Below are 26,710 nucleotides of genomic sequence, written 5' to 3'. Positions count from 1 at the left end.
TTCAGCAGCGGCATACACCGGTACCCGACAATTTAGACAAGAAGGAATAGAGCATCACACATAGATTAGATAGATAGAAACATGTCAGTCACATATATAAGAAGTACAGTGACAGTGTTGGTTACTGTACTTGTCATTTAGTGTTAAAGGATTTATTAAAAAAAATATTAGTGTTTTCATGCACCGTTTCTTTAAAAAAGCCGGCCGGCAATTCAGCAGCGGTACCCAACAATTTATAACAGAAAGAATAGAGCATCACACATAGATTGGATAGATAGAAACATGTCAGTCACATTTATAAGAAGTACAGTGATGGTGTTGATTACTGTACTTGTCATTTAGTGTTAAAATAAAGGATTTATTAAAAAAAAAATTGGCATGGGGTTGTGTCTTTATTTCAATTAAAGGACTTTATTCTGGGTGTTTGTGTTTTTTGTAACTTTGACTATGGGTTAGTAATGGGGGTATCTTATAGATGCCTCTCCATTACTAACCTGGGCTTGATGTCAGCTGGCATTATAAGCTGACATCAACCCCAGCCCTATTACCCCACTGCCACCACTACAGGGCAGTGGGAAGAGCGAGGCTAAGTGCCAGAATTGACGCATCCTATGGATGCGCCATTTCTGGGGCGACTGACGGCTGGTGTTTCTAGCCTGGGAGGGGGCCAATATTCATGGCACCCTTCCTGGGCTATTAATATCAGCCCCCAGCAGTCTGCCTAGCCTTTGCTAGCTATTAAAATAGGGGGGACCCCGCGTCATTTTTTTGGGCTGGAATGGGCGTGATGGTAAGTATGGTTTAATTTAGAACAGTAAAGAATTGTGTGTTTATTTCAATTAAAGGACTTTATTCTGGGTGTTTGTGTTTTTTTTTAACTTTGACTATGGGGTTAGTAATGGGGGTGTCTTATAGACGCCTCACTATTACTAACCTGGGCTTGATGTCAGCTGGCATTATAAGCTGACATCAACCCCAGCCCTATTACCCCACTGCCACCGCTACAGGGCAGTGGGAAGAGCGAGGCTAAGTGCCAGAATTGGCACATCCTATAGATGCGCCATTTCTGGGGTGGCTGACGGCTGGTGTTTCTAGCCAGGGAGGGGGCCAATATTCATGGCACATCATTTTTTTGGGGGTCCCCCATTTTAATAGCTAGTAAAGGCTAGGTATTCAGCTGGGGGCTGATATTAGTAGCCTGGAAAGCTCTGTGGGTATTACCCCCTTCCCAGGCTTCAAACATCTGCCCCAGCCGTCTGCTTTACCTCCGCTAGAGACTAAAATTACGGGGAACCCCACGCCAATTTTTTTTTTAATAAATCCTTTATTTTAACACTAAATGACAAGTACAGTAATCAACACTATCACTGTACTTCTTATATATGTGACTGACATGTTTCTATCTATCTAATCTATGTGTGATGCTCTATTCTTTCTGTTATAAATTGTCGGGTACCGCTGCTGAATTGCCGGCCGGCTTTTTTAAAGAGACGGTGCATGAAAACACTAATATTTTTTTTAATAAATCCTTTACACTAAATGACAAGTACAGTAACCAACACTGTCACTGTACTTCTTATATATGTGACTGACATGTTTCTATCTGTCTAATCTATGTGTGATGCTCTATTCTTTCGGTTCTAAATTGTCGGGTATCGGTGTATGCCGCTGCTGATTGCCGGCTTTTCATGTTTCACTGTGAGTACTGTTCCCATCGATTTGGGCAACCACTGTAATGCCACAACCACCATGGCTGTGGCATTACATTGAGTGGCAGACAATCCCTGCATGATTGGTGCTCTAAATAGCGCCAGACATGCAGGACACGCTTTTGGTGCACGAACAGTTATCGAACATAACCTCGAACAGCCGAATTTTTTGCAAATCGTTCGCGTTTGTCGAACGACTCGAACACCACCCAAAACAGCTCGAATTTGAGATTGGCGAACAGTTCTAGTCGAACACCGCTCATCTCTAATAGAGAGTGTTATACCTAGCTTCCTCAGATAAACTTCCGTGTCGGGTATGCGCTATATAGTAATGTGCTCTGACGCTCATCGGAAGGAGTTCCCTTTGTTGATGACTTCTCCTTCAGGGTTTAATGAATGGATCAATTTTATTTCTAGACACTAGAGCTAATCAAATCAATTTGATGCAAATCAAATTTGAGTCAAATTTTATAAAATTCAAATTAGGTACAGCAGTGTGTGATGAAGGAATCCCAGTTTTCTGAAACGTGTAAGGGCATGGACTGGCGGATGGCATCAGCTTTCATGCTCAGTGGACTGTGTGACGCCACACACTGCTGTACCCGCATTACCTTACTTTTCTGCTGCCTGGGGCTGCCTGTTCACTACATTGCAGCTCTACTTGATTCTTTATTTCACCAAAGATCACCGTAGACAAGCCAAGTGCTGCTCTTCTTTCAAGTGGTTGCAACTAAGAACTTTGCTGGACTGCATATTGGTGAATAGGGTAATTACCTACTTCGATAGTGTATAGTGTTTTTCACTATGTTTGTTGAGTTTTTTAGTGTGTAACTGGATATATATTGGCACATATGCTATGATGGCAGGGTGGGCAAATTAGGCTGATCTCCCTACTTAAATTTTTTTAAATCACCTATTTGCAGCCTGGTTTGTGACCTATTCCAAAGCTTGCTATTGAGCGCACAGGTCACCTATACAGCCTTTTTTTTTGTTTTTACTGGTGTTCATTTACATATATGCCTATTGTGCTATTGATGTATACATAAAGTTTTTTGCAATGTAGCAAACTTGTTGTCGGTCCGACGTGTTCCTGGGAATGACATACTAGCATAAAGGTATATATGTTTGAGAAGGGAGTGTCTGATTCAGCTTCTTATCCTATGGCTCTTTAATGAGCAATGCTCATTAAAGGGTCAATATTGACTTTTACGATTGGTGATGCTAGAGTTTAAGACAACTTCTGCTCTAGAAATGTCTGATTGTATATTTAAGTTCCCAGAAGAGCATTGCAAGGCCTATAGGTCTCCTTACACTGGCTTGACACTCTCCACAAGGCCTCTCAACTAGTCAAATCAGTTCTTTCACTATGCATTGATGAGGAGCAAATACCCAGAAACACATACTGTATCAGCCTATGGAATGTCTGATTAGTCTTTTTATCCTAAGTCACGTGGCAAGGCTCATTAAAGGGTCGGTACTGACTTTTAGCATTTATACATATATAGTGGTGTGGTGCTAGAGTTGAAGGCCTATTCCTTTCCAAATAGGCTATTTTCATATTTAAATTCCCAGATGAACATTGCATGGCATATAAGTGTCATTGTGCCATCTTAGCACTCGCCCCCTTAATAAAAAAAAAAATTAAAAGTTTGTCAGTGCACTTTATACTATTAAATGGGTTGTTGGTCACTACTGGGATACCAGTCATTTCTAAGATTGTGTCACTTTGACATTACTAAGGCTGTGTTTGTCTGAAAGGAGTCATATACAGTGCATGGAGACCTCAGGGTGATATTCATATATTTTCAAGGCAATTAGAAGGCCATTTTCTGTGCCTGGCAAATTCAAATATCAAAACATTTGATCATTTCAAACAGACACCCTTCATCACCCTGTTACATCCCAAAATACAACAATCTACATTCAATAATATATCTGGTAAAGTACATGTTTAAGAAACAGAGGCAATCCATAAGTTTTAAGGAATCTTTATTATATACTACTCAATTTAATTAGTGAATATATCCATTAATACATTCTTGGGTTAAAAAGGAGCAATAAATATTAATAAAAATAAAGCATGATATTGCTCTTCCACTAAACTTTGGCTCTATAGAAAATCAAAGTTTTGGGGGAGCGGTCAATAGCCTATTACCCTAGATGATCTAGTAAAGAGTAGGTAGGGATATAGTTGGGAGCATGTAAGTGTTTTATACCATTGATTAAGGCATGGCTTATGCCTTATAGTGAGCTTCACATTGCATAAGAGTACCAATCTGGTTAATCTTGTGCAGATAGGTGGCTTTGCCATGTTATCCACGCTTGAATATAGTACTTACACAACTATAGACACACTTCATAAACTTGACTCAGACTTAAATTTCTTTTCATGTCAAGTGTTCTGGCATGTCTGTAACACTGTCTATCTGAACCAAATCTATAATATGCTTGTTCATGTACAACCCCAATTCAAGAAAAGTTGGCACTCTGGAAAATGTTAAGAAAATAAGAATAAAATGATTTGAAATCTCTTTTAGCCATATCGGAAGTTGAAAGTTGGACATTTGAAAGAATTAACAAATTAAAATTGATGGTAGCAACACATCTCAAAACAAGTTGGGATAGGGCCATGCTGTTCTTATTGACATAGAATGTGGTTTCAAATTTTGTTGATGAAATATGCAAGGTTTTCCTTGAAATAAATGTTGTCAAGATGGGAGCGTATGTTGTTCTAAAACCTCTATATTATACTTGGCTTTGATAGTACCCTTTAAGATGTGTAAGCTGCCCTTTCCATTGGCACTAATGCAACCTCACACCATCAGAGATGCAGGATTTGGAACTGTGCGCTGATAACAAGCTGGATGGTCCTTTTCCTCTTGAGTCTACAAGATACCATGTCCATGCTTCCCATAAAGAATTTCAACTTTTGATTCATCTGACCACAGAACAGTTTTCCGTTTTGCCTCATTCCATTTTAAATGACCTTTGGCTTAGAGAAGACAAGAGCATTTTTGGATTGTGTTGATATATGGCTTATTCTTTACATGATAAACTTTAACTAGCATTTATGGATTGCACTGTAAATATTATTCACAGACAAAGGTTTCTGGGAGTGTTCCTAAGCCAATGCAGTGGTTTGTATGACTGAAATTTGCCTATTTTTAAAGCAGTGCTGTTCGAGGGCCCCGAGATCACTAGTATCCAATATTTACTGTCGGCCTTGTCTCTTGTGCACATGGATTTCTAAAGATTTCTAAGTCTTCTAATGATACTATGTACTGTAACTGGTGGGATGTTCAAAGTCTTTGCAATTTTATATTGAGGAACATTTTTATGAAACTGTACCACAATTTCTAGATGCAGGTGTTCACATATTGGTGAACTTCTAACCATTTTTACTTCTGAGAGTCTCTGTTTCTCTAGCACTCTCACAGTCATATGACTTAATTAAAAATTGACCCTCCAGCTGTTTTTCATCATTCATTATCATTACCACTAAATTTTCCAGCGTTTTGCTAACCCTATCTCAATTTTTTGCAGATATGCAGCTGCCATCAATTTCTAAATTATTTTTTATTTAAAATGAAATGGAAAAGTGTCTAACTTTCAACTACTGATATGTAAGGAAAAAAATAACTTGGGATGGCGCTTCCATTTGTGTGTGATCAGACAGTCCATATATCCATATTAAATTTATTGGTTTTAAAAACAGATTTTACTGTCAAACCACATTTACCATAAAAAAAACTTTTAAAAACAAAACGCGTTTCAACTTCTATGAATCTTCATCAGGTATAAAATAAATAGTAACATATAGAAACATTTATACTTCAGCACAAAGTAGAGATAAAGGTAGCACTCACCCAGTCTTCTTAAAAACACTGTAAGGCAGCGAAACAGCCGTTGTCCTTTTCTCCTCTCCCCCGCACACCCTTCGGGGTCTCAGTCCGATGCCGCATGCTAATATGTCCCACACATAACAATAAAGGACGTTTTTAAGAAGACTGGGTGAGTGCTACCTTTATCTCTACTTTGTGATGAAGTTGTATTTTACTTGGATGTGCACCAAAATCACAGTCTTAAAGCACGCAGTCTGAGGCGACTCCTAGTGATTTATGCTTGAAAAGCAGCGTGGTGCCGGAATGTTTCCCTTGTGTTGAGAAACATTTATACCGTGTACTTAATTAGTTATGGGAGGAGTGTTCCCTCTCACAGACTCCAATCATCAGTAATTTAGAAATTAATGGCAACAACATATCAAACGGGTTCACCATCCCAAGTTCTTCTTTCCTTGTATACCTCCACGTGGAGTGGCTTCAGGGTCAGGAAAAGCACACTACCATGGATTTAGATGAGCAGCATACCAGAGGAGAAACTCCAGTCCTCTTCTAAATTTTCTGCCAGTGTTGTGCCTGTCCAACACAACCACTTTGGGTGAGTTCATTATATACACTTCACCTTTCCACAGAGTTACAATTAATTACTATGCTCAGGCAGCGCTCTCTGTTCTTTTTCCTCCTTTTATCTTTTTCTGCCAAGGATAACTATTGCTAACTCTTGATATGTGTTCTATGTTCTGAATAAAATATGGCTATTAGAGATTTCCAAATAATTTTTATTCTTCACATTTTACAACGTGTACCAGCTTTTTGGTAATTGGCATTGTAACATTTTTATCATTGTGACAACTTTTTACTACTATGCATGAAGTATGCAAGTGGTAAGCAGGTGCCCCCCTCCATTATTTGGCATTAATATTGTTACTAGAGATGATTGAATCTTTTTAAATTCAAATTTACCCAGTATGACTAATACTGCAATAGTGTAAAGCCTCCAATTGCCCTGACAAGATGTGTGTAACATTCTGAGTTCTCATTAGACTATACCCAACCCCTTTCAAGCTCTTTAACACATACACATCGTTAGTAATGTGAAAGTTACTTCACCATAGAAACAGATGGCAACCTGGTATTAAACCACAGCTTATTTATTAACATAACAGACTGACCATATAATTTTACTCCTTTGTCATTTGTGATCAGGTGTCACTGTCAGAGGTAACATCATACTGCCATAAGTGAGAGAAGTATTGCTCCATATATTCCAAACTGAATTCCACTATATCTAACTTTTGACAACATTTCATTTCAAGCTCCAAATGATTCAATCCTTGCCAAAATATAAGAAAAAATGCTAGTTAGGTGGGTACATGTACAGAAAACAAAGTGTGGAGCAGCATAGCTGTGGCATCTATCATGGTGAAAATGAACTAGTGAAACAGTTGTGCAAAAAAAGATGTGCACAGTTAAATGTCTACATTATTTTTATTTTTCTATTTAATAGAGTAGGGCAATTAAAATCTACTCAAACATCACAAAAATCTGTATAGTCAAGAATGATGATTTTTTGTAATTTGCTTTGATCAAATTCAGCGAATTGGTGGCTGAATCTTGTAGCAAATCATGTTAATAGAAAGATGCAGAATTGTGAAGAAGTAATTGATACTCAGTCATAGATGTTGTAATCTTGAGACACCCTTTTCTACACAAGGTGAATTTAGGGCTGCAGCTAAGACTAACAGTCATCATCTGCCTATGATCTTTTTGATATGTGAGCTCAGAACTTATTAGAACATATTAGAAAACATAAAATCACATAACTTTTGTTTTTTTGTTTTGTAGATATTGTAGCGATTTACAAGCAATCAGCTAGCAGAGGCACAGCAAATCAAAATGTCACACTTTTGAGTCATTACTCAAACATGAATAAATGTTGAAGAATGAATATTATACAACAAGCCATGCATGATAATTTATAAATCTGTAACAAGCAATTAAATATTTTAAAACTAACTGAATTACATACATTTCAGAGTAATAAATATTACATTTTGCATTTTAGTTCCAGCAAGCCAAACATTGGAGTAGCAAACTTTGCAAATGCTTAATGTGTACTTATTGTTACAAACAAAAAAAGCATCTATGGATGAATGTTAGATGTACCACTGAGAAATGTTGACCCATATTTATCATTGCTTTTGCACCTGTTTTTTAATCTAGTTTTGTGAGTTTTGCGTCTTTTTTTTGTTTGCACCCAATTCATTATTTGCATCTTTTTTTAATTCTATTCTATATGTGCTCACCTCCTGCTTTTTAGGTGAAGCTTAGCAAATCCAGATGTTTTCACTTAATTCATCAATTGCTACTTTTTAAAAAGATGCTAAATTGGTTGCAATTTCACTCCAGTCCTCCCTGATGTATTTGTGAGTATGCCAAATTTTTGGTGCAATTTTCGCACTTTTCGGCATGAAAAAAAATTTCGTTCATGAACCGCTTACGTCATTTTGATGAATCTCTCGCCAAAAATGGCAACTAATTCCATATGACAAAGAAGGAAAGGGACTTAAATACAATGCAAATAATGAATTGGAACCATTGTGCTTAGCTTTATACTTATTAGCATGACTCTGGTAAATGGATTAAATTTCACCAATGGAGAGAAACCGCAGCTGCACCCCCCCTCCTCCCTTTCTATTATTTCCATATTAGTGCAGATAGATTTTTCAAGCACTGAAGAAGTTTTACACATATAAAGAGAGCCTGTGAATAGGGAAATAGGAATTACAGAATACAGGAAATTGAGAGAGATAATATATTACCTATAAAAATATATTATATACCTCCAACATTCTCATGTACTGCTGTTTAAAAGAAATATATTCTATATTCTGCAGAAGCAAAAAATATATTGAATTTACATTTTCTGCTGCTCCACAGTCTAATAATTAGAAAAGAGGAATATGTTTTTATCAGTGGGTATACATGGTTTAAATGATTAATATGATAAAGAGGTATGAAAAAATGAACTTTCGCTTGCCTTTAATTAATTATGCATACTGCTTAATACATTTTTGCTTTATTTTTAATATATAGACCAAATAATTAGCAAATTCAAAACTAAAAGATACAACCTAATTTAAAAATTGTCCAGTTCAATAAGACTTTAATACTATTTTAAATACTTTAACCACCTGTGACATACATTGGTTTATCACAGGTTAATAAGGAATGTGTGAAGCAGTTTCATGAGCTGAGCCTTCTTTATACCAGGCATACACAGGCTATGTTACAAAGCCAGTATCTGCTTGTAACTACAGCAACTGGAGCTTTCTCTCATTTTTTTTTAACTTAAAGGGGTATTTTCAAGTTACTAAAATGCTAATAGAATGAAAATAAGCAAGTTTATAACTTATATTTTTCTGTTGTGAGAGCTTTTATATTTAATAGGGTACAGCTGGTTTCCATGGAGCTTGACCACCAGTGCCTGGCCAGATCCTAGCCAAGTGTGCGCAGCAGCTACATTCCAGGAAAGGAGTTAAGTTATATTATCCCAGCCACATCTCTCCAGCCAATTGCTTTTTATACAGCAGATATTAGCTCACCTTCTTCTCCCTCCCTCTCATCTCCTTACTAGTTGTTATAAATCTTGCAAAATCACTAGCCCCCACCATCTGCAGCTGTCAGAGCAAGTCTCCTAATCATGGCTCTCACTGTCCAAAGCTGTGTGCTTGATTAAATGCCCTTTTATCTTTATTTGAGTTTGATCAGAGTGTGGTTTGAGAGTCATTCAATTTTCTTGAATTAAAAAAAAATATTTCTTCACCTTCTCTATTCTGACAGTGCGTGAAAATTGGACTGTACTTGGATTTCATCCAAGTGTGATTCGATTTTTTCGGACCCATTGACTTGCTTTGCCGATTTTGATCCCACCCTCGGATCAAAATCAGACATGTCTCCGATATTTACCACAAACCACTTGATCCGAGAATAAAAATCGGACATGTGTATGGCCCAATAGACTATCATAGGACCAAGTGCTATCCGTCAAAATCACAGATAGTACTCGTACACAAAAACTGATGTCTGAATGAGGTCTAAGACTGTGTGCTGCTCAAGAGACAACTTGAGAAAAACTCTTTAACCACTTAAATGCCATTGTCAATATCTGACAACTGCATTTAAATTATTTCAGTGCTTATGAGCACGCAGATTGGCTTTTATCGGCTTGCTACAATGCAATTGTGGGGCACCAATGGGTGACCATAGCAGCTGAGAGCCTGCTGAAGGCCCCATTACTAGGAGAATCATGATTTCCACATATACTGCAATACAGAATTATTGCAGTATATAGTATAAAGATTGAACTGACTGCAGGTTCAAGTTCCCTAAGGATAATTAGAAACAAAGTAAAAAATATAAAAAGTAGGTTTTAATAAATAAAAAAAAAGTTAAATATCTAAAAATTCAAACCATCCCCCCTTCACCACTTCACCACTATTATAAAAAAGGAAATTTAAAAAATTTTCAGTCACCAAACTTAAAGGGGTTGTCCGGTCTAAATTGATAAGTACTGTGCACTGTGAGGATTCGCCGGTTTCTCAGCCGGGAATGGCTGTGATGTATGTGTTATTCATACTCCCTGGCAGAACCCATCTAGTGGGCATACACTTGTAATGAGCAAAACCTCGCCCTGTCAAGTGTATAGTGCGAGGCTGCGCTCACTAGACAGCTTCTGCCTGGGAGTATGCATATCGCATACATCACCGCCATTCTCAGCTCAGAAACTGGCGAATCCTCGCAGTGCGTGTGCTGAGGGAATTCATAAGTCTGAAGTTATACAGAGTGTCTGCAGACTTTATTTTAGAATATACAACCCCTTCAACTAAAAATACAATAAAAACTGTATAAAACATATGTACCCCAAAAATAGTATCAATAAAACAAGTCAGCCCAATGTCCAAAAAAAAGCCAAAGTTATAGAGCTTGAAAAATGGTAACAGAATTTTCTTTAACAAATCTCAGAATTTTGGTATTGACGTAATTGTACTGACCTGGAGAATGATGCTGCAAGGTCATTTTTACTGCACAATGAAACCCTAAAAGCAAATGCAGAGTTGCAATTTTTTTTTCACAATTTCACTTAACCTTGAGTTTTTCCTTTGTATTTAAGTAAATTATAGGATAAAATGAAAGGTATATGTTGTCAAGGGCGTCAACTAGAGATGAGCGAACTCAAACTGTAAACTGTCTTATCTAGTAAGAGAAATTTTCCAGCTCCAAAGTTCAGGTCCCCATTGATTTCAATAGGGTTCAGGTTCAGGTTCAAGTTCGGGTGCAGTTCTGGTACCCAAACTGAACTTTGGGCAAAAGTTCGGTTTGAGTACAAGAACCCAAACTTCCAGGGGTCCGTTCATCTCTAGTGTCAACATACAGTATTAATAAATAACAGCTTTCTATTGTACAGGCATTTAGACTTGTTTAGAAAGTCTCAGAGAACTTTATTGACATCAATAGTCGGCTTGCTATCCTGGGCATTGCTATTTAACATTTCAATTCAAACTGTATTATAAATGTAAACATACTTACTCCTGTTATATAACGCGTCCTACACTGGATGGTTCCAAATAATCCAAGGATAACAATAATTATATGTACAAAATTTGCCAAGATAGGTGCCCACTGGTAGCCAAGGAAGTCAAATATTTGTCTCTCCAGAATGCAGGCCTGAAAGAAAACCACATATAAATATTAATGAGGAAACACATCAAACTCTACTATACATGAAAAGAACATCAAAAATAATAATAAAAAAAGGAATTACAAATTCTTGTTTTTCCATTGTGACTGTATAAATGTGCAGTGTTCGTAAGAAAGATTTTAGTCATAGGCAAAACATGATTCAGTGTCTACAGATGTCAAATGATATTACCATCCTGCACCAGACGCATGAAAGGGTACTAATAATCTAATTTTCTGTCTCAAAGTAAGTAATTTCACATAGAATTTTCTTGTAATATTAAAATATGATTGATTCATTATTCTGGAGCCACATTGACTTGGACTACACTGTTATATAAAGTTGCTCACAGTTCGCACCATTACTAAGCAACCTCAACGTTTCTCTTGCATAGAAAAAGTTCCTTTTTACAAGATTGTACTGAATATAGCAATGTAATAGCTCAAACATCATGTTAATTTATTGATTTTTACCATGAAATACAGTGGGTACGGAAAGTATTCAGACCCCTTTAAATTTTTCACTCTTTGTTTTGTTGCAGCCATTTGGTAAATTCTAAAAAGTTCATATTTTTTTCTCATTAAAGTACACTCTGCAGCCCATCTTGACTCAAAAAAACAGAAATGTAGAAATTTTTGCAAATTTATTAAAAAAAAACCTGAAATATCACATGGTCATAAGTATTCAGACCCTTTGCTCAGACACTGATATTTGAGTCACATGCTGCCCATTTCCTTGTGATCCTTCTTGAAATGGTTCTACTCCTTTATTGGAGTACAGCTGTGTTTAATTAAACTGATAGGACTTGATTTGGAAAGGTTTACACCTGTCTATATAAGACCTCACAGCTCACAGTGCATGTCAGACCAAATGAGAATCATGAGCTCAAAGGAACTGCACAAGGAGCTCAGAGACAGAATTGTGGCAAGGCACAGATCTGGCCAAGATTACAAAAGAATTTCTACATTACTCAAGGTTCCTAAGAGCTCAGTGGCCTCCATAATCCTTAAATGGAAGAAGTTTGGGACCACCAGAAGTCTTCCTAGACCCTGACGTCCAGCCAAACTGAGCAATCGTGGGAGAAGAGCCTTGGTGAGAGAGGTAACAAGGGATTCCCAATATCACTGTGGCTGAGCTCCAGAGATGTGGTAGGGAGATGGGTGAAAGTTCCACAAAGTCAACTATCACTGCAGCCCTCCACCAGTCGGGCCTTTATGGTAGAGTGGCCAGATGGAAGACTCTCCTCAATGCAAGACGTATGAAAGCCGCATAGAGTTTGCTCAAAAACACATGAAGGACTCTCAGACTATGAGAAATAAGATTATCTGGTCCGATTACACAAAGATAGAACTTTTTGGTGATAATTCTAAGTGGTATTTGTGGAGAAAACCAGTCACTGCTCATCACCTGCCCAATACAATCCCAACAGTGAAACATGGTGGTGGCAGCATCATGCTATGGGGGCGTTTTTCAGCTGCAGGGACAGGATGACTGGTTGCAATTGAAGAAACATGAATGCGGCCAAGTACAGAGATATCCTGGATGAAAACCTCTTCCAGAGTGCTTTGGACCTCAGACTTGGTCGAAGGTTCACCTTCCAACAAGACAATGACCCTAAGCACACAGCTAAAATAACAAAGGAGTGTCTTCAGAACAACTCTGTGGCCATTCTTGACTAGCCCAGCCAGAGCCCTGACCCAAACCCAATTGAGCATGGAGAGACCTGAAAATGGCTGTCCACCAACGTTTACCATCCAATCTGACGGAACTGGAGAGGATCTGCAAGGAAGAATGGCAGAGGATCCTCAAATCCAGGTGTGAAAAACTTGTTGCATTGTTGCATCATTCCCAAGAAGACTCATGGCTGTACTAGCTTAAAAGGGTGCTTCTACTCAATACTGAGCAAGGGTCTGAATACTTATGACCATGTGATATTTCAGTTTTTCTTTTTTAATAAATTTGCAAAAATTTCTACATTTCTGTTTTTTTTCAGTCAAGATGGGGTGCAGAGTGTACTTTAATGAGAAAAAAATGAACTTTTTAGAATTTACCAAATGGCTGCAATGAAACAAAGAGTGAAAAATTTAAAGGCGTCTGAATACTTTCCGTACCCACTGTACATGTTTCATCATGGAGGAGTAGAAGGAAGTATAATTTCTGTCTCAGGTGAACTTGCAGCATCATGTTTGTGTCGGACTCTATGTCTCACTAGCGCCTCCTTACTCTTTTCTTTTTAGACTTTTATAGCTAGCCATTGATCAGTTCAAGAGGAGAAAAAAACATATTTCTCTAAAAAGATATATTACAGTGTTTGTTATCCTCACTTGCAATATTGATTTATGAAAAAAACAGTTACTCTTTAAATGTTCCTTTCTAGTAGTTAGATAATATAATGCAATACAAAAAGGTATTAATTCTTAATGATTTCTTAAATAATGATTGACAGCAATGAAGTACTTGCAATGGCGATATCAACAGGAAATATATCTTGGGATAAAGATTTTTAAAAATTAAGTTTATAGTAGCTGTATGACAGGAGACCTACTGTTACGATTCCACCACTCATGCTGTCCTAAGGATGCTGTGAATGACAACTCAGCCACCCTATGGGATCAAGGTTATGCTGGGCTGTCAGTAATGTGAGTGACAGCTCAGTCATCTAATCTAAGGCAGGGACATGCTGGGCTGTCAGTATTGTGAATGACAGCCCAGCTGTCCAATCTGGCCTGACATGTGGGATTTCCTCCAGGTGTGACTCGTTCAAGGTGATTACCTGGCTATTTATATGACTGGCAATGATCAGAACATTGCTAGTTGTAGCCTTGCTCTGTGGTGTGTTTGCTTTGTGCTCTGTGTTCTGATTTTCTGATCTTTGTTGCCGGACCTTGGATTTGCCTTTTGACTAACTGTTTGTATTACCCCTTTTGCCTTTGATGTATTCTGACCTTAGTTACCTGACCCAGGACTTTTCCTCTGACTATCCGTTTGTCTTATCCCTTTTTCTTTGATGTACCCTACAGGCTTTTGACCTGAGACTCCTTGACTTCCCCACCTCATGGCTAGTCTGAGAGAAATGACTCATTGTCACATTACATCTGGACATTTACAATTTTTTGCCAGTATGGATCCCATTAACACACTTGATGATTATGTGGTGAATCTGACCCAAATGATTCAAGATCTGTCTAAAGAGCACCAGAACCTTGAATCATTGCAGTTCCAGTTTCAGGCCAGCGATCTAGCTTCATGAACCCCCCCTATAATGCTCCACTGCCGGCAGTAACTGTGATGTCTGTACCTTCAAAAATGCAGTTGACCTCTTTAAAACCTGTCTTGGCCCTGCCTGATAAATTTTCAGGAGAGAAGAATCAGTTTGGGGTATTCAGGGAGAATTGTAGGTTATTTTTTACCCTGTCTTCTGGGGATGAAACCCCAGCGGGTAGGAATAATTATGTCCGTCTTGTGAGGGGTTCCTCAGACCTAGTAATTTCCACTGTCCCCACAAGCCCCAGAACGAGTTTCTGTTGACACCTTTTTTGATGCCATAGGGTTAATTTATGATGAACCTTACAAAATCCAAGGTCCGGCAACAAAGATCAGAAAATAAGGACACAGAGCACAGAGCAACCACACCACAGAGCAAGGCCATAAATGGCAAGGTTCTAATCATTGCCAACCAGCTAAATAGCCAGGTAATCACCCTGAACGGGTCAAACCTGGAGGTAACCCCACAGGCCAGGCAAAATTGAACAGATGGGCTGTCACTCGCAATACTGACAGCCAAGCACACCCTTGATCCTATAGGGTGGCTGAGCTGTCACTCACAGCGTCCTTAAGACACCGAGAGTGGTGGTACAGTATCATGACACCTACGATGTTTTGTACAAATCTAATAACTAGCTATACGTAGTTTTCCTATAAGATAAAGTTTAGCTAACTGAAAACAAATGTAATTTAATTAAACTTTACAGAACAGATTATGTAAGGTTATTTATTTAATTTTTTTTAGAATTATTTTCAAAAATTGGTTTCAGACCCGAGCTATCATGAACCCTTCACCTATTGGAGAATAATAATGGTAAACAAAATGTTCTTGTCATTGAGGTCAGTTATAGATTGAACAAAACAAGCCATCGCATTTCTATTATTGGGTAATATATTTTGGTCTGATGCTTTTGTGAAATAACATTATTGTGCTCATACTTGTTGATGAAAGGTTAAAGGTTCCATTTACGCTCTTCAACAAGGTTCATTTTTGCATTAGACTGAACATTAGTTCCTCACTGAGTGACATCTAAGCTTAGGGGGTAGACATTCAGCACTGTTATCTCAGTTATGGGTGCTGTTATCCAAATGTATTTATTTAAAGAGTAATAGCCCATATAGATAAACCAATTATTGGTGAAAATAGTGGTAACGTTTGTTCCCAATTTATTTCCGTCCTAAAAAAGTCGCCACTCATAAGACAAAAGAACAAAATCCTGGTTTGTTAGCAATGATTTTTAGGGATGAATAAAAATGTAGTCTTCATAGCACAGCACTCTGTGAAAATAGGTGATGTGTTACCAATAACATGATATTGTATGGAAACCAAATGATCATATAAATGATCATTCTGTCTTCATCTGTTTTGTAAACTACCGCTGATTGACTTGTACAGTTAGGTCCATATATATTTGGACAGAGACAATGTTTTTCTAATTTTGGTTCTAGACATTACCACAATGAATTTTAAACAAAACAATTCAGATGCAGTTGAAGTTCAGACTTTCAGCTTTCATTTGAGGTTATCCACATTAAAAACGGATGAAGGGTTTAGGAGTTTCAGCTCCTTAACATGTGCCACCCTGTTTTTAAAGGGACCAAAAGTAATTGGACAATTGACTCCAAGGATATTTCATGGACAGGTGTGGGCAATCCCTTCGTTATGTCATTCTCAATTAAGCAGATAAAAGGCCTGGAGTTGATTTGAGGTGTGGTGCATGCATTTGGAAGGTTTAGCTGTGAATTAAACATGCGGTCAAAGGAGCTCTCCATGCAGGTGAAACAAGCCATCCTTAAGCTGCAAAATCAGAAAAAACCCATCCGAGAAATTGCTATAATATTAGGAGTGGCAAAATCTACAGTTTGGTACATCCTGAGAAAGAAAGAAAGCACTGGTGAACTCATCAATGTAAAAAGACCTGGACACCCACGGAAGACAACAGTGGTGGATGATCACAGAATAATCTCCATGGTGAAGAGAAACCCCTTCACAGCAGCCAACCAAGTGAACAACACTCTCTAGGAGGTAGGCGTATCAATATCCAAATCTACCATAAAGAAAAGACTGCATGAAAGTAAATAAGAGGGTTCACTGCATGGTGCAAGCCACTCATAAGCATCAAGAATAAAAAGTCTAGACTGGACTTTGCTAACAAATATCTAAAAAAGTCAGCACAGTTCTGGAAGAACATTCTTTGGACAGATGAAACCAAGATCAACCTCTACCAGAATGATGGAAAGAGAAAAGTATGGTGAAGGCGTGGTACAGCTCATGATCCAAAGCATACCACATCATCTGTAAAACAAGGCGGAGGCAGTGTGATGGCTTGGGCATGCATGGCTGCCAGTGACACTGGGTCACTAGTGTTATTGATGATGTGACACAGGACAGAAGCAGCCGAATAAATTCTGATGTATTCAGAGCCATACTGTGTGCTCAGATCCAGCCAAATGCAGCCAGACTGATTGGTCGTCATTTCATACTACAGATGGACAATGACCCAAAACATAAAGCCAAAGCAACCCAGGAGTTTATTAAAGCAAAGAAGTGGAATATTCTTGAATGGCCAAGTCAGTCACCTGATCTCAACCCAATTGAGCATGCATTTCACTTGTTAAAGACTAAACTTCAGACAGAAAGGCCCACAAACAAACAGCAACTGAAAACCACCGCAGTGAAGGCCTGGCAGAGCATCAAAAAGGAGGAAACACAGCGTCTGGTGATGTCCATGAGTTCAAGACTTCAGGCAGTCATTGCTAACAATTGGTTTTCAACCAAGTACTAGAAATTAACATTTTATTTACAATTATTTAATCTGTCCAATTACTTTTGGTCCCATTAAAAACAGGGTGGCACATGTTAAGGAACTGAAACTCCTAAACCCTTCATCCAATTTTAATGTGGATAACCTCAAATGAAAGCTGAAAGTCTGAACTTCAACTGCATCTGAATTGTTTTGTTTAAAATTCATTGTGGTAATGTCTAGAACCAAAATTAGAAAAATGTTGTCTCTGTCCAAATATATATGGACCTAACTGTATATATCTGATCGGTTGTCGCTTAGCTGCCTGGATCGACCCTTCTAAATTAGTCATAACAGTCTCTGAGTAAGTGAAGATAAGAATCTTTGTTATGTATGTTATCAGATACATATGCTTCTTTCTCCTCATGAACTAATCATTTATTCCCAATTCACAGAAAAATGTGTGAATAGATAATGAGATGACAGCAGTTGTCTATAAAACTCTATGGAGAGGAGATAGTGGAGGAGGTAGATAAAAGGACACAGAGGCATATAAATACAAGTTCACCTGAAACAACAGCAAAGGTATGTTCACACTGTCTTTTTATGGCAGTCAAAAAAGTTTTCTAAACAGAAGATGCTTCAGGACTCGTTCCCGCTCCCTGGAGTTTTGTAAACTTGAAGAGTTTTTTGTTAGCAATTTTTGGTTGCTTCTTGATTGCTAAGATCACCAACGGTTGTATTTAGCATTTTTTAGCAATTTTTGAGCGTCTTTTTACTGATGTTTTATCGTATTTCAAAATCTAGTTTAAATACATTAAAAAGGAGAAAACAGTAGCATTTTTTAAACTGAAAATGCTGACAAAAAGTTCAAAAGACGTCCAGGCATCTTCCGGCGGTGTTTTTTTCATCCTCAAATTGACATCTATTATAAAGTAATATAGAGTGGAAAATGCCAGAAAAATGTACATTACTACTTTTAAATGCTTGGCGTCTTTGACGGCCTAAAGAGTTTAACAGACACTCAAAGACCTAAGCTTATGAACAATAAGCCATTTTTCCATACAAATTAGCAGGACAATTCTTTTCATTGTTTTCTTTCTGCTATTTCTTGAGCATTCTAACTCAATTAATGGCAGAAATAGAAAAAGTGTGAACATATCCCTAAGCTTTCTATATGGTAACACACATTCTTGTAACAATATAACATTACTATCTATTTTTTCTCCTTCTGTTTGGCCTTCATCCACTTTTAAAGAAAAGTATTTGATGATTACATTTTATACATGGAGAAATGTTTTGCGAGCAGTTAAAGCCAATTGCTTTTCAACGCTGAATCACTGATGCATAGCAATCAACATACTCAGAACAAGCAATTGAAGTATGCAGCTATTTCCATTACAAGGTAAGTATGATAATCATTATAATATAGACCAAAAATGCTTAAGGTCTTTAGCAAGATTTTTTTTCTCCTCAGTTCGATATCGACTGATCTATCTATCCATCTATCTATCTACCTATCTATCTATACAAAAAAATGGCAGCACTTTATTCACCCATGTATGTGTTATCTATCTACCTCTGAGAGAAGGATAAAATGGAGGATGGATCTTTTCTGCTCTACCAAAGACACCAATAATGGTTTCCACAAATGCTGAAGAAAGGAATCCAGGAGGCGATGTGTGAAGAATTCCATTTTTTAATTATCAATACGTTTCAAATTTCACATACTCTTCATTGTTCTGATGAAGAAGTCTGTGAACTTTTAAATGCGTTGACAATTAAAAACCACAATTCTCTACACATCGCCTCCTAGATTCCATTCTTCATCATTTGTGAAAACCATAATTGGTGCCTTCGGCAGTGCAGACAAGATCTATCCTCCGTTTTATTCTTCTCTCTGAGTGCTTTCTTCTTGGATCTACAGCAGCCGGTTATTTGACCTTTTTATGGAGTTGTGGTTCCATAACCCTGCCAGATGAGCACATCTCTTCACCTACTGTTCTCCCATCCTTTATCTGTCTAAGACCCTTTTTTGCCCTACTGTTTTCCAGCTTTTCTGTGAACAGGTGCAATTTGTTGTGATTGCAGTAAAAGCAAATTAAAGAGTATAGCAGCACACTATGTGCAGCAAAATGTATGCAAACATTGAATATTTGAAATATAAACTACATTACTGTCCTTTAGAATATACGTATAAAATTGAGATATTTAGATCACAAATTGGACATATTTATATGCACAATAGCCACATCAAGACATACTTTTCTTTAGGCCACGATCACACATTCAGTATTTGGTAAAGTTTTTACATCAGTATTTGAAAGCCAAAAACAAGAGTAAGTGATAAATACAGAAGTGGTGACGTGTTTCTATTATACTTTTCCTCTGATTTTTCCACTCCTGGTTTTGGCTTAAATGGAAAAATCCAGCATCCACAGGTAATGAGGTAAGTACATTAAATCATTATTTTATTAGTAATATAATTAAAAAAGGGGAAAATTCAAAACCAAAACATCTTAACTTTGCATGTTTGATTTGTAGTTTTTCCCTTTTTTTAACTATGTTGCTAATAAAATAGTGTTTTAATATACTTACCACATTTCCTGCAGATGTTGGATTTTTCCATTTTGCTGCTATATCTACACCCAGAAGTCGGTCTGGAGCCTCTGTGCACTGCACCTCGATTCAAGGTATTTTTCAACAGTTGATGAGCCGATATTCAACTTTTCTATTTTTTGCTTGGCTTACAAATACTGATGTAAAATATTGACCAAATATCGAATGTGAAAAAATGGCCTTAACCCCTTTACACCCGATGGTGGTTTGCACGTTAATGACCAAGCCAATTTTTACAATTCTGACCACTGTCATTTTATGAGGTAATAACTCTGGAACGCTTCAATGTATCCCCCTAATTCTGAGATAGTTTTTTCATGACATATTGTGCTTCATGATAGTGGTAACATTTCTTCAATATGACTTGCGTTACTTTGTGAAAAAACGGAAATTTTGCGTTTGAATTTTTATGCCCTTAAATCATAGAGATATGTCACACAAAAGAGTTAATAAACAACATTTCCTACAGGTCTACTTTACATCAGAACAATTTTGGAGCCCAAATTTTTTGTTTGTTAGGAAGTTATAAGGGTTAAAAATTGACCAGTGATTTCTCAACAAAATTTACAAAACAATTTTTTTAGGGACCACATCACATTTGAAGTGACTTTGAGGAGCCTTTATGACAGAAAATACCCGAAAGTGACATCATTCTAAAAACTGCACCCTTCAAGGTGCTCAAAACCACATTCAAGAAGTTTATTAACCCTTCAGGTGCTTCACAGAAATTTTTGGAATGTGGAAGAAAACAACAACCATTTAAATTTTTTTCACAAAAATGTTACTTTAGATCCAATTTTTTTATTTTCACAAGGGTAACAGGAAATAATGGACCACAAAATTTGTTGTGCAATTTCTCCTGAGTAGATGTTTGGTGACCACCCTGAACCCCTGCGTGCTTCACAGAAGTTTATACCATTGAGCCATAAAAATGAAATTTTCACATTTATCTTCTAAAAATGTTTCTCAGCCCCAAATTTTGCATTTTCATAAGGGTAACAAGGGAAATTGCACCATACCATTTGTTGTGCAATTTCACCTGAGTAAGCCAATACCCTAAGTGGGGGAAAACTACTGTTTGGGAACACGGCAGGGTTCGGAAGGGAAGGAGCGCCATTTGACTTTTTGAATATAAAATTTGTTTGAATAATTAGCAGATGCCATGTTGCGTTTGGAGAGCCCCTGATGTGCCTACACAGTGGAAACCACCCACAATTTACCCCATTTTGGAAACTAGACCCCTCAATGAACTTCTCCAGATGTGTGGTGAGCACCCTGAACCCCCAGGTGCTTCACAGAAGTTTATAATGTAGAGCAATGAAAATTAAAAAATCAAACTTTTTCGACAAAAATGATTTTTTATCCCCAATTTTTTTATTTTCACAAGGGTAAGAGGAGAAAATGGACCCGAAAAACTGTTGTGCATTTTCTCCTGAGTACGTCGATACTCCATATATGAAGAAAATACACTGTTTGGGCGTACGGCAGCGTTCGAGAGCGGACGTCATTTTGCGTTTGGAGAACCCATGATGCACCTAAACAGTGGAAACCCCCCACAAGTGACTCCATTTTGGAAACTAGACCCCTCGAGGATTTTATCAAGGGGTGAACATTTTGAACCCAAAGGTATGACACAGAATGTGATAACATTAGGTCATCATATAGAATTAGTTGTCATTAGTCTTGAGCGCAGGTGCTCGCTACTTGAGTTTGCATCGGGTACTTGGATATTGCGGGTGCTCGAGTGACATGCGTGGATTGCTCGTGCATGGCAGGCAATCCCCGCATGTTTTTTTTGGCTGTATAACAGCTGCAAAACATATGGGGTGGAGACTCAAGCATGTCACTTAAGCACCCGCAATACTCGGTGCATATCCGAGCACCCAATGCAAACTCAAGTAGCGAGCAACACTAGTCGCCATATCATCATCATTTTTTTTTTCACTTTTGAAAAAATCTCAACCTCAACACAACCCTAACCACAACCCTAAGCCTAATACAACCCTAACACAACTCTAACCCTAGCACAACTGTGACCCTAGCACAACCCTAACCATTGCACTACTCTAACACAACCCTAACCCTAGCACAACCCTAACACAACCTTAACCCTAACACAACCCTAGCCCTAGCACAACCCTAACTCTAGCACAGCCCTAACCCTAGAGTTTATTTTTTACGCCTCTCCTTGTGCAGTATAAGTGATTAAACAGCTTTATTCTTCGGGTTGGAGCAATTACAGTGATACCAGATTCATATCAGGATTTTATGTTTGGCAGCTGTCACACACTAAAAGAAGCTTTCTTTTGCAAAGACTAGTTTTTGGAATTATTTTACATATTTCAGCAGACAGAGCCATGTACGGGCTTGTTTTTTGCGGGACAAGTTGACGTTTTAATTGGTACCATTTTCGGGCAAATTACATTTTTTGATCGCTTTCTATTTGAATTTTTGGGAGGCAGAATAAAAAAAAAAAACAATTCAGGAATTCTTTTTTTTTATGCCGTCTGCATGTGGTTAAATTGATAAGGCAGCTTTATTTTTCGGGTCAGTACATTTACAGCAATACTACATTTATATTGTTTTTTTATGTTTTGGCGCTTTTACACAATAAAAACTATTCTATAGAAAAATAATTTTTTTGCATCGCTTTATTCTGAGAGCTATAACTTTTGTATTTTTTGGCTTATAGAGCTGTATGACAGCTTGTTTTTTGTGAGACAAGATGACGTTTTCAGTGGTAACATTTTTATTTACATTCGTATTTTTGATCGCGTTTTATTCCATTTTTTGTTTGGTGGTGTGACGCTCACAGCCCTCCCTGGGATATGGGGTACTCGGAGCCGGGTGAGATGTTGGGGGAGCAGTCGTGGCCTGGACCCGCTCCGTGCCCAGGGCCGTCACACAAAAAGTAATGGGCTTACGGGTTTGAGTGGTTCTTATCGACTACGCCACCTGTGGTACCTGGTGAAGGCCACCAGCGCAGCTGCAGTCCTCTGAGGCGGAATGTCATGGCAGCCGTCGTTGATACTACTCCCCACAGGCGGAGCAGGGCCTCAGGGCAGAGACAAGGATGGAGGGAGTTGTAGTGTAGGAGGTCTGGTACTACGTGGTGCGGTGCAGAAATAAAGAGTCCGTAGGCCATAGGGGTTTACTTTCAGGGTTTTTACTCACGGTGGAGAGTACAGCTGCAAGGCTTCTCCCTGCTCCTGACGGGGTTCTGCGGTCACCAGGGACGGGGGTCCGACAACCTTCCAGTAATTCAAGTGCTTAATCAGGACCCCGCACCAGAGTGTTCCTAGACTTCAGACCGAGTCCTTTCCTGTCTGTCTGTGTGTAGATAGGCCGGGTTTCCCTCTGGACTATGCTCAGAAAAAGGGTACAGGTGGCAGTTCCGCTCCTTCCGTTACCCGGTGGGATCCTCTGGGCCTGTCAGGCTTCCTTGACTAGGACGTAGAGTAGCAAAGTCAGGTGTCGGGGGCCGGTACCCCTCTTGCAGCCGGAATCCCTCTGACTAGGCCAGAATAGCGAGGACAGGTGGCGTATACCGCTCCGTCTGCGGTGGAGCTACACTCCTAAGCTCCAGGCCTTCTTGGTTATGGTCCTTGACCTGGTTTGAGACATTCGTTTACACCAACCTGCCCCTCGACTCAAGGCCAGGGTATGAGGGCCGTGTCTCCATCCTCTGCAGGTTCACCCAGAAGCCACGTTCAGGGTTGGAGATCACAATCAAAGAACTATGCGCCCAAGATGGCTGTTTATTAAATATGAAATATTAAGTGTAAACTAGATGTGAGTCCTCCACCCTCACCCACTACATGGTTCCCCCTATCTTTTGGTTCCCCAGTCTCCCATTTTCCAGTAGGGGAAGCACACTAGTGCCTACTAGCCCCCTCTGGTGGGAGAAGTGTGGTGTTGGATTTGGAGGTGGGGTCCTGACCATTGCACCGTTCTTACCTCGAAGGAGGAACACCACACCCCATTGAAGAGGTGCAGCATCCCTGTGGCGGTCGAACCCTCAGGGGCGCCACAGTGGTATGATGTTAAAGCATTGTTTTTTGCTTTGTTTTTATTTTATTTTTTTACGGTGTTAACTAAAGGGGTTAACTAGTGAGACAATTTAGTAGGTCAGGTCATTCTGGATGCGGCGATACCAAATAAGTGTACTTTTATAGTTTTTTTCAGAATAATATTTATTTATGGGTACAGTACAATGGGTACGGAAAATATTCAGACACCAGTCGGGCCTTTATGGCAGAGTGGCCCGACAGAAGCCTCTCCTCAGTGCAAGATATATGAAAGCCGCATAGAGTTTGCTCAAAAACACATGAAGGAATCCCAGACTATGAGAAATAAGATTCTCTGGTCTGATGAGATGAAGATAGAACTTTTTGGTGATAATTCTAAGCGATATGTGTGGAGAAAACCAGGCACTGCTCATCACCTGCCCAATACAATTCAAACAGTGAAACATAATGGTGGCAGCATCATGCTATCGGGATGTTTTTCAGCTGCACGGACAGGATGACTGGTTGCAATTGAAGGAAACATGATTGCGGCCAAGTACAGAGATATCCTGGATGAAAACCTCTTCCAGAGTGCTCTGGACCTCAGACTTAGCCAAACGTTCACCTTCCAACAAGACAATGACCCTAAGCACACAGCTAAAATAACAAAGGAGTGGCTTCAGAACAACTCTGTGACCATTGTTGACTAGCCCAGCCAGAGCCCTGCCTAAACCAAATTGAACATCTTTGGAGAGACCTGAAAATGGCTGTCCATCAACGTTCACCATCCAACCTGATGGAACTGGAGAGAATCTGCAGAGGATCCCCAAATCCAGGTGTGAAAAACTCATGGCTGTACTAGCTCAAAAGGGTGCTTCTACTCAATAGTGAGCAAAGGGTCTGAATACTTATGTCAATGTGATTTTTCAGTTTTTCTTTTTTAATACATTTGGAAAAATTTCTACATTTCTGTTTTTTTTCAGTCAAGATGGGGTGCAGAGTGTACTTTCATGAGAAAAAAAATGAACTTTTTAGAATTTACCAAATGGCTGCATTGAAACAAAGCTTGAAACATTTAAAGGGGTGTGAATACTTTCTGTACCCAATGTATATTTTTATTTTTTTGGATTCTTTTTTCTTTCTTTCTTAATATTTTTACAATTTTTTTTTCACTTTCTGACACTTTCTTTCACTTTTATACTTTGTCCCACTATGGGACTTTCATTTTTTGACAGCTGCTGAAAGCAGCATCCTTATGCTATGCAGGCTGTCAGCTCTGCACTCCCAAATGTTAGATAGATCGTGCACTGCGCACAATCTATCTAAGTATCTGATGGCTGGTGACCTGGATGTCATCATGATGACAACGAGTCACCATAGCAATGATTGGGAACCCGCGCACACAGCGCAGGGTCTCCGATCCCGAGTGAGAGGGTTCTGTTACCTCTGCCTGCTCCCACAATGCTGTGATCGAGTTCGATCACAACATTTCGGGGGTTAATGTGCCAGGAATGGTGCGAGACTGCTCCTGGCACATAGTACCGGATGTCAGCTGTTAGAATCAGCGACACCTGGCAGCGATCGCGCCTGCACAGCCTCTGTGCGGGCGTGATCGCCGAGGCGTAATAATATGCACCTGGTCAATAAGGCTCACGTCACAGGTACATATTATTAAGCCCTATGTCAGAAAGGGGTTAATAGCACTCTAACCTTTCCTATCAGATATGCATCTCCTGGGCAAAAAGCCTAAAAATGTAAACACTAGGTAGAATCCAATACTGATTAAAAACAGCCTAGTCCACAATCACACGTTCAGTATTTGATCAGTATTTTACATCAGTATTTGTAAGTCAAAGCCAGGAGTGGAACAATCAGAGGAAAAGTATAATCGAAAAATGAGCACCACTTCTGTATTTATCACCAACTTCTGGTTTTGGCTTAAAAATACTGATGTAGAATACTGACCACATACTGATGCAAAATACTGATCAAATACTCAATGTGTGAACGTGGTCTTAGGCTGATGAGAAGAGTGCTCAGCTAGCTATGGAGGCATTCACTATCTTCAACTATATACTACGAAGAAACAAAAACTGACCAGCACCTCCTGACAGAATGTAACAAATGTGAACAGGTGCAAGCTGCTGTGACTTTGGTAAATATGAATCAAAAAGTGAAGTAGCACACTGCATATACTAAAATATATGGAAACATAGCTGAGCTCTCTTCCAATCAGTTTAAGGCTTAGGTTAGGTGCACACTGTGCATTTTTGATTCATTTTCGCTGCGTTTTTTCTGCGCGGAAATGCATCAAAAACGCTAGGTAATCATTCTGCCAGCTAATGCAATGGCAATCCTGATGTGCTGTGGACATGATGCGTAAATTTCCGCTCAGGATTGTCATTGCAATAAAATACTCAGCATGTCCATTCTTTGTAGCGTTTCTGCAGGGCAAATATGATCAAAGAATGGTACCCGGGCCCGGGAAGAAAATAACTTCTCCCATCATGCTGATAATAGCGAGAGCGGCGTGGCTGAGGGGAGCAGTAGTCTTCTCAGCCAAGCCAGGGCTGTGGGGTTAAAAAAAAGTAAAAATCAGTTTCAAATAAAAAAAACACCTTTACCCTCAACAGTCCGGCGTCCCCTGGTGTCCCGCCATCCTCCTGATGTCCCCTGGCAACGTGATTATCCCTGCGGTACACTGACGGGAATGCGCTCGGTCCTGGCAGTGTACATCGCTGCCATCGGCTGAGGTCACTTGAGTTCATCAGCTGATGAGCTCTGGGAC

The 26,710-nt window shown here is 39.0% G+C and overlaps 1 protein-coding gene and 1 long non-coding RNA gene across 2 annotated transcripts in view; one reads left to right on the top strand and one right to left on the bottom strand.

The window, feature by feature from the left end:
- Positions 1 to 26,710, bottom strand: part of NKAIN2 (sodium/potassium transporting ATPase interacting 2) — a 1,575,235-nt gene that overhangs the window by 1,102,629 nt on the left and 445,896 nt on the right. Inside the window, exon 2 of the mRNA XM_073676010.1 lies at positions 11,138 to 11,275. Coding sequence (XP_073532111.1) covers positions 11,138 to 11,275 — 138 coding nt within the window. The remainder of the gene's footprint in view (positions 1 to 11,137; positions 11,276 to 26,710) is intronic.
- On the top strand, positions 5,827 to 21,535 carry LOC141259666 (uncharacterized). The gene is made up of 3 exons (XR_012318451.1): positions 5,827 to 6,146; positions 18,555 to 18,701; positions 21,303 to 21,535. It is a non-coding gene; the product is annotated as an uncharacterized lncRNA (long non-coding RNA).

Source organism: Phyllobates terribilis, unplaced genomic scaffold (assembly GCF_046119375.1).
Source record: "Phyllobates terribilis strain yellow unplaced genomic scaffold, ASM4611937v1 Scaffold_3__8_contigs__length_932513732, whole genome shotgun sequence".
NCBI lineage: Eukaryota > Metazoa > Chordata > Amphibia > Anura > Dendrobatidae > Phyllobates > Phyllobates terribilis.
Note: the sequence above shows the minus strand (reverse complement) of the source record. Positions and strands in the feature narration are given on the sequence as shown.